Source organism: Glycine max, chromosome 11 (assembly GCF_000004515.6).
Source record: "Glycine max cultivar Williams 82 chromosome 11, Glycine_max_v4.0, whole genome shotgun sequence".
Classification (NCBI taxonomy): Eukaryota; Viridiplantae; Streptophyta; class Magnoliopsida; order Fabales; family Fabaceae; genus Glycine; species Glycine max.
Genome location: NC_038247.2, coordinates 35287411 through 35300697, shown reverse-complemented (window position 1 = coordinate 35300697; position 13287 = coordinate 35287411). Strand labels below are relative to the sequence as shown.

Here is a 13287-nt window from a genome sequence, read left to right as displayed (position 1 = left end):
CATTGACACTAGAAGATCTATTACATGATTTGTTGTTTATTTTGGTTCTTCTTTAATTTCATGAAAATCTAAGAAGCAAGCTACTCTTTCTAGCTACTATTTCTAGAAGCTCTTCAGAAGTTGAGTACAGAGCTCTAGCGAGTGCCACTTGTGAGCTGCAGTGGCTAACCTTTCTATTAGAGGAATTCAAAGTTGTTTTCCATCAACCTGCTGTTTTGTATTGTGATAACATGTCAACTTTAAATATTGTTGCAAATCTTGTGTTTCATGAAAGGACCAAGCATATCGAAATTGATTGCCATATCGTTTGAGAGAAAATCCTTGCAGGGCTTGTCAAATTGCTTCCAATATCTTTTGTCAATCAGCTTGCAAATATATACACCAAAGCACTCATGCTTGGTGCTTTTTAGTTCTTATACTCCAAGCTAGAAATGTCCAACATCTATTCCTAGCTTGAAGGGGGATCTTAGCATGGTTATATGCTTAGTTTTGCTTGATCATGATTAATGGTTATAACTCTAGTTAGTTAGATATTTCAACTAACTTGTGTATATATAGCTACAATAATAGAATGTAACTAACTAATTTCACTCTTCAATAACATATCAATCTTATTCTTCTTTTCTCTTTTGCTTTCTTTACAAGTTTTTCAACCTTACATTTCTCTCCCATGACTGACATCAAATCTATGAGGCTTGGAAGAGACTACCCTACTTCAAGTATTTTAGTGGTAGTTGGACAACTTTAGTCCTTCAAAAATTGTATAAAGTCATTTAATAAAGGTAATATAAACAATATTTTTTTTTCATAGTAAACTAATAAGAAAGTTTTCAGAAAAATAATAAAAAAGTATTACTACAATAATAATATAATAGCCTAAGATCTAAAATAGTAAAAACTTATGTCATAAAAAGGAAAGTAAACAATAAAAAATTACACGTAATAGTAAATTGATGTTATAATAATGAAACATAATAAAATAATATTATAGAAATTAAAAACTAAAAGGAATTTAAAATATTATAATTTAGTTTAAAAAATAAAAATAATAGATTGAAAGAAATAGAAAATTAAAAAAACTCTAGAAACATTTTTGTTGAAAACATGTCTTAAATTATTTTCATTATTGAAAAAAAAAATTTAAAAATACTTATATATATATATATATATATATATATGACAGAGTATTTTATTGTCCATCAAGGCCTGTTGTACAAATGGAAATTAGGGATGACAAAAAATGTATTTATGTAGATACTTGCACGTAAAACTTGCTATAGATTGTTGAAAATGGATACTCGTTTATTATATAGCCGTGGATATCTGCACTTTAGAATTATTTAAATATCCTCAATTATATATAAAATAAATTGCTTTAATTTTTTTAATACTCGTTTGATAGATAAAAAAATTGGTGAGTTGGACTTTTCTGACTCAGAACATATCTCAAAGTTCAAATAATACTTATAAGATACTTATAGTTTTTTTTTGTTGAAAGCAAAGTATCTTTATAGTTGGAAATTATGAGACTAATCTTTGAGATGTAGAGACCACGAGAGTGAGTTTTGACTCTCCTAACAAAGTTTTTTCCATACACAATGTCAAAGAATCGAACTCTTGTCTGTAAGTATGGTGAAGAAATTCAATCATGTATCAATTTTGTTGTACCTTGTTGGCTAAAATACTTATAGATTATCCACCAACAAAGTTTTCATATTGATAATTTGTAGGGTATGTGCACGGTCCATACCAACTAAACTAACCTTTGTTGGTAATTTTTTTAATATAAATATATATTTCAAAATTATTTTTTTAATAAAAAGGATATGTTACAAAATTATTTATTTATTATAAATATTTTTAAAAATATTTCTTTTAAATTTATTTAAAAATTAAAATTCTATATTTCAATAAAGACCCATTACTACCAATAAATACATAAAAAATTGTATATACCAATTTAATATGATGCCCATTTAAATACGAATAGGTATAAAGAGATTATTATTTGTGCTTGCACGGCCCATCTTATTGTCAATCCTAGTTAGAACTCTACGAATAGGTATAAGAAGACTACTATTTGTGTCCGCCCGACCCATCTCGTCTCGTTGTCAACCCTAGTTAGAACTTTACGAATAGATATAAAAAGATTATTTATCTTGGTCCGCCGTGCCTATTTCATCTCATTATCAACCCTAGCTAGAACTCAAAGGTAAATGCAAATGGGCTATAAAAACCTAGCCAACTTTTTGTACCACCAAAGCTGACTTGACATTTACCAAATTTGGAAGATCACTGTTGGAGGATCAGCACAACCCCCTTCAACTCCTAGGTATGTGATTGCTTCTCCCTTCATGCTTCATAGAAAGGATTTAATTCCATATATCTATATTTGTTAAAAAAAAAGGGGGGCTCATTTGTTAAATTCAAGAAAACCAAAAGGTTCTCATTTGCTCTTGATTAGACAATCATTTCCATTTTTTGTTGTCACCGCTGCTCCTTTCGTCCCCACTTAAGTTTTTTCACCAAAAGGAATATATTAAGGTGAAAAAAGAGTAGGAGATGGTGTTAATTCTAATACAATGCATTTTTTTAAGGATGGACCAATTAGAATGGGGTTGACCAAAAAGTCAACAATAGAAAAATCAGAGATTACTTGACGGGCAAGGAGGATAAAAGTTCAAACAGTGATCAGCTTCTGTTCATAGATTCTCTAATCTTTTTTCTTTTTTGCTTTTGTTTTGATTGATTCAAGCCTTTATCCGTGTTTTTGTTATCTCTGCTTAGTGAAATACAAGAAGTGATCTTCAGTCATATATTTCAGTAATTCTTGTGAAATTAAGTTCACCGGTCTTCGCATTCTAGGCATCAAGTCAAGGTATTTTTCTTCTTTTAGTTCTGTTTGGTTACTTTTTTCATCTGGGGTTTTCATTTTCTGGTATTGTTATCATTTTTGTGTACTAATTTCTTTTTCCCATTCACCATGTATCTTTTTTCTTTCTGTTTAGGATTTTCTTCTTCTTCTTTTAGTTCGGATGTTTTCTAATGACATTCTCAAACTACAATCATTCCTCTTTTTGTTCAGTTTTTCTTGTCTTTGTTATTCTGATTTCATGAATATATCTCAAGATAGTTTGAGTTAAATAAGAAGTTGATTATCTTTGCATTTCTTTTACCTTTTGTTTTCTACTTCTCTGTTTCTTGGTAATGAATACAGAGTGTGAAATCCTTCACATAGAAAACTTCGTTTAATTTGACATTTCTTGGCTGGAGCTAAATTCTAGAGACTTTTATTATTCATTTCCGTTGTAACTTTTGGGAAAGCTGCTTCCAAGAAAGGCCACAAGAAATTTCTTTTGAACTTCTGAAATACTGTACAAATTACAAAGTTAATAAGTCAACCCAATTTTGAACCAGTCATCATGAATGATCCCTTCTTCCTAGAAGCCTTCACTTAGAAAAATTAACCGTCTTAGCCTAAAATCAAGTCCCTACTTGTTAAATTTCTTTTGTAACTACATATTTTATTTTTATTTGTTTTAGTTATGGGTTAACCTAATCAATAAGTAATTCCTATACTTGAAGAACAAGTCACTTTTAATTTTCAGTTTTTCTGAAATTAATAAGTGATTAATTTCTGTTTTTCTATATATTGTATTGTTGCTCAGAACAATTTGATTAAGCAAAAATTATTCTATTTCCTCCACCTTGTATTGGCTCTCTTCTTCTTTGTTTATTATATTAATCAGATTCATTTTTTTGTTCACAGGTTCTTGAGAAGAAAAGAAGTGGAACTGAAAACTGAGTATGGAAACTGAAAATTGCGAAACTTTTGGCACAACCTCACTAGATACTACTAGTGTTGGTATTGTTGGCCACTATAAGTTCGAAAATGGGTCATCTCAGTTTGCTTTCATGAAAGTTGAGAATGAAAGAGGAGTTTCCCTTGACCATTCCCTCAGCTTCTCTACTGAAAATTTTGTGCAGACCCTTGCATTTTGCAACAGCTTGATTCTCATGTCTGGTTTTAGTGGTGACAAATCCTGTTACCATGTGTTGAATCCCTTCACCAAGCACAATGTCATGATCCCTCAAACTAGTATCCAAGGGGGTGTTGTTAGAGTTGGATTGGCCTATGATGGAGACCAATTTTTTGATGTTGTTCTTGTTGAAGCAGGGTCCTCAAATTCCAATGGACTAAAACTGCATGTTTTCTCTTCTGAAACTGGCCAATGGAGGTGCCACTACCCCATCAATTTAGCTGCTGCCCCTTCTTTGCCAGAACATGAGTTCCAAGAACTTGGAACACCTCCTCTTTACGCGAACGGCGCGATTCATTGGGAAATAGATGGATATTTGTTGGTGTATCAAGTCCAAGGCAGCCAATGTGCACTATATGAACTACCAAACTACTTTGAGGGTTGGTCTTGGCAATCAACACTGCCTTACCGCCGTTGCTTGTGCGAATCAGGAGGCAAGGTGTACTATTGCTACTCCGATTTCGATGGCTTTCACATTTGGAATCTCCTCAATGAGCAAGACCATCTTGAATTCTTCAATTATTATGATTACAAAAGGTTTCCATGGAAACTAGTTCATAGTGTCATGCATGAAGTGCTTATGCCTAAGAACCAAAACTTTTTTGGCAGCTTCTTTGATTGGGAGCCTTACAAGGTTGCACCTATTGCCTACATCGAAGAAGCACAGATCATATATTTGCAGCTTCCAGGAACTGTTGTTGCTTACAACTTTGACACAGGAACTATGGAATCAATCTGCAACTACTCTTATCCAGGCTTAAACTTCAGTTGCTGCTCATTCTTTTCTTCAACTACTACTCTGCCTCACAATGCACAGAGAGACAACACTGATGGAGAATTGGAGCTGAATCTACCCATAGCAGAGATGGAAAAGTTAACCCTCTAAATCAAGTTTTAATTTTCACATTTTGCTTGGTAAACAATTATATGTGGAAGTAGTATCCATATGTTGTGTAGAACAACTTTTTGAATCCCTTATTCGCTGAGACATTGTTATATTTTATCATTTGTATTTAGACCTATGTGGCCATCAAGCACTTTTTTAGACTGTGGGATCAATCCTTTTTCCTGTTCTGTAATTTCACTGGTTTATTTTTGTGTTGCTCTCATTTATGTGCAGATGTGCAGATAAACCTTCCGCATTCCTGCACTCCCACTATTGTATCTTGTACCTCTTCTCACATTTCGGAAAGTCCATTTTAAAATTCAAATTTACATTCTGAAATAGACTTTTCGAAATACAATGACAGGATGCAATAGTGAGAGTGCAGGATACAATGGCCTAAACCTTCATAAGGTTGTGTTATTCTGATTTCAGGGAAAATTTTGGTCATGTGTAGAAATTTTCCATCTAACAGACTTATATTTGCTGGTGTTTTCTCTAGGGGATGTGGACACTCCTGTTGTTTCACTTCACCCCATTTGAACGGGCTGTTAATTGATCAACCCATCTTGGCCCAATATAGGTCAGTGGATCAATGAAGTAACCAATATACTATGGACAAGAAAAAGACTAGGCCAATTTCGATTTTTTTTTTAAAGATTAGACTTTTTTTTTTCTTTCAAAAGAACAAAGCTTATTTCATTTCATTCTGAATTAACGGATAGATACAAAGAGGGTTAGAGAGTTGCATGCACACTAGGATGAAATCAAGATGTCCTAACTATAGTATGACCAAGTTAATTAGTTTATCTCCTTACAAAACTTATAATAGAAATTGGAAAAATTACAAATGACATATTTACATTTAGATAAAATAGCATGAAATTCTGAACTGCCAATTCTGGTCGTTGAAGATCGCCGCATCTATGTTACACTTAAGGAAATCCTGACTAGGCTTTTCCCATTGTGAAATAACATTCTGATGGCAGTGTCTAGTCAAACAAAGAACCATTCATGATAATATTGCTTAGTTTGCGAAACTGAAATTCGAGGTTGAGGATCAACATTTTCCCAAATCTTCTCATTTCTCCTCCGCCAAATGCACCAGAGAGTCAAGGTAAGCATTTCTTTGTCACCTTCGTGTAAAAAACTTCAAAGTTTATATTTTTTTAAAGAAACTTTAAAGTTTATTATGCCTCATTAAATACAGTAATTTTAATTGTAAGATGCACACATGAATAAATGTAAATAAAAATGTACAACATAAATAAATATGTAATAGATTATCTTTTATTTTGCATTTCTTTTAACCAAAATGTTGATATGGTAGCCTGCAGCAGCCTGGCTCGAACGAACCCACATTTTTTTTTATTTGCATGAATTAAAGTTAAGTGTAAAAATATTTACAACAATTGATGTGTGCTTACCATTATATGAATGAATTTATGTGAGATTATTTTAGTCTAACAAAAATCTTATATTTGAGTTTTGAGTATGTAGATACATTAAATACTTTGAAAGAGACTTTTCTCATAATTATCTTATCTTGAAAAAAGATTATCTCCCATTGATACATGTGGTTAAGAAAAAAAAGTACCAGTAAAGTCTTTTAGCCTTGCATTTACGAAACAGTCATTTTTTTCATATATACTCTTTTTTTAGGCAATACTCTTACGAAAGGATTGGAATGTTTAGATATACGAAATAATCATTTGTTTTTAAAAAAATTATAATTTTTTTTACAAAACTAAATAATTATTATAATAAATTGAACTAAATACACGCTAATTCTTTTGTTTAAGCTTAATTAGCTTTAGGACGGTTACAAAGAGGCAAGTGCAGGCCTGCTCCATCCATTTTTTTCTTAAAAATTATGTATTGGATTAATTTGTTTTATATGAAAATATAGGATTAATTAATTATGTTAAATAGTATAAAATTTCACTTTTAATAATAATTTATAATACTGAAATTTTATGAATTTAACTGAGTTATGTCATATCTTAAATTTGAGTCTTACAATATCAAAAGATAGTTGAAAAAAATTCACTGTTAAAGTAGGTGTTAAACTTAATTTTTCTTGTTATGTTATTTATGGGTTTAAAAAGTACATCTTTTATGGATAAAAGATAGTTAACAAGGGCTATTTTTATAGAAATGCCAGTTACCTATCAACTGTATGTTGGACATTATTGGTAACATTTCATTTCAGTGTACGCTATACTCGTTGTTTCTTTTTGGACCATACGTTAATGTAGGTACCCCTTATGTATATTTTAATATGTAAGAAACGTTCTAAAAAATATTTTTCTTTAAATAGTTCAAATTATGATAATACGTACACTCACATAATGTTTGCACAGTTATTTTATAATTATCATCACTATCAATTTATCATGACTCAGGTGAAAAAAAAAAAAATCCAAGTAGACCATCACTGACCAATACATAAAGTACATTAACTAACATCAGTGTGAAAGATGTGAATTATAGTTGGCCAAAGTCAAGAGAGTACAATAGGAATCACGAATGTGAAGTCATCATCTCAAGACATTCATACGGGAGGGACATTATCCAATGACGATTTCTAATCTCCGACTAACAACACTATGACATGTATATAATAACTACAACATTGGGCATTAATTAAATGATTTGGACAATATTGAACATGATACTTCAAATTGGAATTCAGAGAGTTCATACTTCTGATTTGGACAATATTGAACATGATACTTCAATTTTTTTTATTTGTTTTCAATAGATAAAAAAATATGGTCCTTGAACGTTGTTGAAGTTCTAGTGGCTTAGAGTCGTTCAAAAGATAGATTTTTTTTTTCCTTCTGAAAATAAGGTATTTTTGTAACAAAAAATATGAGACTAACAATTGAGACGTAAAAATCATCTAAATATATTATTTCTTTACTAAAGTCTTTTTTCACAAGCTTAGTCAAAGATTCAAACTACTATCAACATATTTAAATCTAATCATCTATCAACTATGATAAATCTTGTTAGTTATATTAAAATTTTCTATTCCAATAATTAATATGGACTAATATTACAAGACAATTATATTAGTTATTTATAATTAGTGGGTTTTATTTTATGTGATCAAATTAAGTGAGCCTATTAGACAATCAAATCATATGATATAGACTTAAATGAGCATATGTTAGTCTACTAGGGGATAATGGAAACCCTAGTAGGTTAACACACTATTAAAAAGACTATGGTCCCAAATATACTGAGTCGTCATATATAGTTTTTCTTCTCCCTATCTGAAGAGTTACCAAAATCTTATTAAGGAATAAAGAGGTTCCGATCAAGGAAGAACCATGAAACCACCAATTACGTTGTTAACCGATTATCCGTTTCGTAACAAATGCTAAGAAGAGTACATAAATAAGAAATCACATAAGGATTCAGATTTCATTACATTTGTTTGATCAATCGTTATGGGTCCAGATATTCCTAAAACTTTTCTTGATAATCTAACGTAATATATTCTTGGTATTTTATAAGGATCCCCTAATTATACATGGATTGCTTTGGTTATATGAGCCCATATTTTTTTTGGAACAACACATATTAATTGTTGGTAAATTGGGTATTTGGTTTAAATTCGGGTGTATTTTGTTTTTATTTTTTGCATCGTTATTTGGATTTATGAACGACTTCTCTTCAAGGGAGTACATAATGAAAATGTCTAACTTGACATCAAAATTGAAAGCACTTAAGTTAGAGCTTGGTGAAAATATGCTCGTCCATTTAGTTTTGATCTCACTTTCTGCACACTTTTGGTAGTTCAAAGTGAGCTATAATACTCACAAGAAAAAATTGTCCACTTATGAGCTTATATCTCATTGTGTGCAAGTGCAAGAGGAAGAGAGGCTACAGAAAGTCAGATCTAAAAGTGCTCATTTAAGCTTGACCTCTCCGAATAAAAAAAGAAAAACTAAGGGTGCTCTCAACAAAAGAAAGATGTAATATTTACTTGGGATATTTTAAGTATAAATCAATGATAGCATTAAATATAATTTAAGGATATGATATTTATTTTCCGTAATTAATGTTTTATATTTTTTTGCTATCATGGTTGAAGTTAATTTAGCAGTTAGATCCTTCCTATTTATTTGCATATCTAGTGACTTTTTTTAATTAAATTGATTGACATGATATATTATCAAAGTAATCCTTATTGTGAAAATTGATTTGATTAAAATTACATAGATTTTTGTATAAAATCATTTATTCAAATTGTGTTTGACCCACAGTAAGACACAATTTGGCCAGATAATATTTTGTGCATGTGATAATAAATGTGTGACAATTATAAAGGTATTTTCATGTGAATAACAGTCCGTCAAAAGAAAGATTATTATTTGACAGAATTTATTGTCAATATTTAATCATTGCGTTAAGAGTACCAATTACAAATTAATTTCTCTAGGAATTAATGTTGTGCTAGGTATCTTAAGATGGGTCTGTTCCGCAAAATATTTGCATGTTCTGTTATATATATTTTTATATAACTAAATTATATGTAAAAGTTGTGTAATTTTATGACCTCTCGTTTATTATATTAAATTGTCTTGTATTTTTTGATTAAATTGATTGAAACATGTTGCTAAAGTAACATTTATTGCGTAAGTTGATTTGATTAAATTTGCATGGATGTTGCATGGAATTATTCATGCGAATTGTGCTTAGTCCAAAGGAAGACACAATTTGACAGAAAAATTACATGCTTGTGATGGTAAACAAACAGTGATTATAAATAGTGTGATTTTCCCTGTAAATAAGAAATATTCAAAGACAATCATTATTTGATTGGAGTAATCATCATATAAGTTTTTCATGTTAGCAATGGAGTGTTCAAAGACAACCTTTGTTTGACAGGACTTATCACCAATGTTTGATCAATGCGTTGAAAGTACTACCTACAGTTAGTCTTTTTCAATCCAAAGATTGAAGATTAATGGTGCGCTAAGTATCTTATTTGGGTCTTGAAATTTATCATAAAAATTATTTTTGCATTATATGTTTATTTTCTCTTCTTTAATTGTTGTTGTTACTACTATGATTTAAATTACTCATATTATTTAAATTCCAAAAATGCATGTATAAAAGAATTTTTGTGGGAGTCCTAAGGTAATCTATGAGTAACCTTGGTATGCAACACTAGAGAGTAGTAAAACGCATTATGCGTTAATTGAAGAGAACAAAAAATTACATGTTTTCATATCGAAAGTCTAAACGTTTAAAGATCATTAGGTATTCTGATTTTGATTTTTTACGGAATGTCTTAAGAGCAATCACTCCACATAAGGATCCACATTTAATCATGTTGTTGGAGTTAAAATTTTGCTATGAGACATCATACTAGAATTGATGATTGCTAAATTATTATAATTGGTTTGCTTGTTGTCACCAACATTAAGAAGCCCTCTAGTGTTTATTGGGACAATATCTTACCGGTCTTATTAAGAATTCAACTAAGTTTAAGTTTGTTGACATAAAGTATTTGGTTATTAAATAAAGAATTTAGAAAATACAGATTTATATAAAACATATAGGGAATCATTCCATGCTAGTTGATCCCACCTACTAAAGGTTTGGTACCTAAAGTTTTTCATGAGCACACTGTTCATATGGGTATAATTGCTAATAGTACCTTAGTTTAGTGGGAGTCTCATTTGTGTTGTTTTGATTTTCTTCAGAAATAAAGTTAAATTTTATCATTTCATTATCAATTTGTTTTGTTTGCAATATTTATGTTGCGTTTGGATTGATCTCTATAAAGAATAAAGTTTGGACCAGTTGAAAATATACATGACTAAGATCACATTGCATGTAATTTCCATACTACTTATCCATATTGACCTATGTCATTGAGTGTATTGATGTGGTGATCATTAGGGTCTGGTTACATTTGTTGTAGTGGCAAAAGCCGCAATAATTCCATTATTGATATATGAAATGAACCAGGTTGTTAAAGTGGAAGTCTAAAGATAAATAGCATACAAATGCACGATTAAGAGTTTTTTTATATAATTGTTACAATATGTAGTCCAAGTGAAAGATTGTTGGAATTTTTTATTCCAATAATTAATGTGGGGTAATATTATAAAACAATTATATTAGCTATTTATCATTAGTGGATTTTATTTTATGTGATCAAATTAAGTGAGCATGTTAGACAATCAAATCAAATTATATGGACTTAAATGAACATATGTCAGTGTTGGCCCATTGGGGGTAATGAGAACTCTATTAGCTATAAGAAGGTTGTGATCTCAAATATAGCGAGCCATCACATATAATTTCTCTTATCTGTATCTTCTCTCAAGAGTTATGAAGATCCTGTTAAAGAATAAAGAGGTTCCGATTGAAGAAGAAAGATGAAACCATCGGTTACGCTGTTAGCCGGTTATCCGTTCCGTAACAGATCCTAAAAAGAGTATATATATCAGAAATCACTTACAAATTTAGATTCTGCTGGATTTGTTTGATTAATCATTATGAATCTAGGTATTCATAAAACTCTTCCTTGATAATCTAATGTAATGTATTTCTGATGGTTATTGTTATTTTATAAAAATCTCTTAAAATTCAAGCAAGTTATTCAAGATAGATAATGTCATTGTTCTCTCCATGACTCGTAGGGATCAGCCCATGTAAAATGCCTCAGCCCCCATAATAACATAACTTGACAGCAGTTACAGGCACGTATAGGCAATACACTTTTTCTGATGAGCTAAATAATTTTAACTTATCAAAAAGGTTTTTTTTTAATTTATATAAATTAATTATAACTTATAAGAAAAAAAATTCTATTTTTTATAACAGAACTAGACGCTTATATATTATTGATGTACACACGTATTATGTGCAGTAAATATATAAATTTGACAAAAGTAGTAATGTAAAGCCACAAAATATCATTTAATGGCATAAATAAAAACCAGAAAATGATTAAAGCAAATAATTCACAACAATTATAGTCAAATAATATTATATTATTTCAGTTTAATCAACCGTTTTGAATATGTACCAGTATTACGAAGTACAGTAAGTGTGTGATCAGGGGAAAAAAGTACCCAACGGTGATGGGAATTGGAAGTTAACATTGAAAGCGCCAAATTTATGCAACAGTCAATATTTCAAAAGGGTCACCATCAAATCTTGACCCAAAGTATAAAACCAGATATATATGTTCATTTTGTGTAGATTCGTGCCCAAGGCCACAAAAAAGAAAATTTGCCTATAAATGATGGTATGAGTATAGTCCAAACTCAAGTTTGTTAAGAAATATTTTTAAATTTTTTATCCTCCATTTCGTCGCTTTGTGCTTGTAGAGCATGTTCTATCGAGGGCCCAATGATGAACAGTACGAATGTGAAAATATCTCTAGGGAGAGAAAACTTATTGAAAAAAAAGTTTTATGTATTTTAAAAGGGACATTTGTGTTTCACCTAATTCATACTGTTAATGTCTAAAAGGAACAAAGAAAAACAAGAATATTCTTTTCTTGTGTTATGGAGAAAGCTAGATTCTTTCTCCCAAACTTGTGTGAATTAAACAATAAAACACTAAATAAGGTTTTTTTAGTTTTATTTAACCATACTTAGAACGTGTTTAACAGTGAAACTAATAACCAACATCTTCTTTGTTGGTATGAGTATAAGTGAATTTGGATGTCTTAAAGTTTTGGATTTGTGAAAAACAGAGAAAAAATCAGTAAAAATAGTCAGTTAATTTTTTTTAACAAAATTAATTATCGATAAAATTAATGATATTTCATGTCAATAATACGGAGAAAAAAACAATGAAACCAAAATGTTTCCTTATTATGTGTTCCGACATAATTTTATAGGTTTTAATAAATTTTAATTATTTGTAAAAATTGTGCTGCGTTTGTTTAAGACTGGAAGACGCACTGAGATACAGAGAACACGTGGAGAAAGAGGGGTACCATGTGGATTGCTTCTTAGCCATGTCTTTTATATCTTTTTCTGCTTCTTTATTCAGACAAAATCAATGTTAACACTAGGTGAAATAATGATTTCAGCTTTAATTTTGAGGCCCGAATTATTAAATTCGTATCTTGTCAATTGATTTGCTTGGTCGAAAATTTGTCGACCCATTAACCTTTTGATGCTATTTGTTGACGTATAGCTATTGAGTGACTTCAAAGTTCAAAGGGCATATCTCCATTGCAGTTGCTTGCCGGGTGCTTAACTTATTAAGAAATAATAATGGTGCCTATTTATTTGCAACCGTTTGAACATAAGCTTGTTAAGTATTAAGTGGTTATTTAAGCACGGGTACTTGACATGTGTGTAGGGTTCAACAAGTAAC

At 30.4% G+C, this 13287-nt stretch overlaps 1 protein-coding gene across 3 annotated transcripts; it reads left to right on the top strand.

Annotated features, from left to right (window-relative positions):
* Window positions 1–2186: 2186 nt before the first annotated feature.
* Window positions 2187–5103, top strand: LOC102665956 (uncharacterized). Of its 3 annotated transcripts, XM_006591241.4 has the most exons (3): window positions 2187–2332; window positions 2788–2878; window positions 3770–5103. In XM_006591241.4, the coding sequence occupies exon 3, from the start codon at window positions 3808–3810 to the stop codon at window positions 4924–4926; it is 1119 nt and encodes a 372-aa protein (XP_006591304.1). In that variant the 5' UTR covers window positions 2187–2332; window positions 2788–2878; window positions 3770–3807; the 3' UTR covers window positions 4927–5103. The 3 variants fall into 3 exon arrangements, with proteins under 3 accessions (XP_006591304.1, XP_006591306.1, XP_040862807.1); XM_006591243.4 differs by lacking the exon at window positions 2788–2878 and having other exon boundaries at window positions 2199–2332; XM_041006873.1 differs by lacking the exon at window positions 2187–2332 and having other exon boundaries at window positions 2464–2878.
* Window positions 5104–13287: the final 8184 nt, after the last annotated feature.

What these genes read in the sequence shown, in the direction of transcription:
- LOC102665956 (XM_006591241.4), top strand. Translation starts at nt 3,808, where the DNA reads ATGGAAACTGAAAATTGCGAAACTTTTGGCACAACCTCACTAGATACT.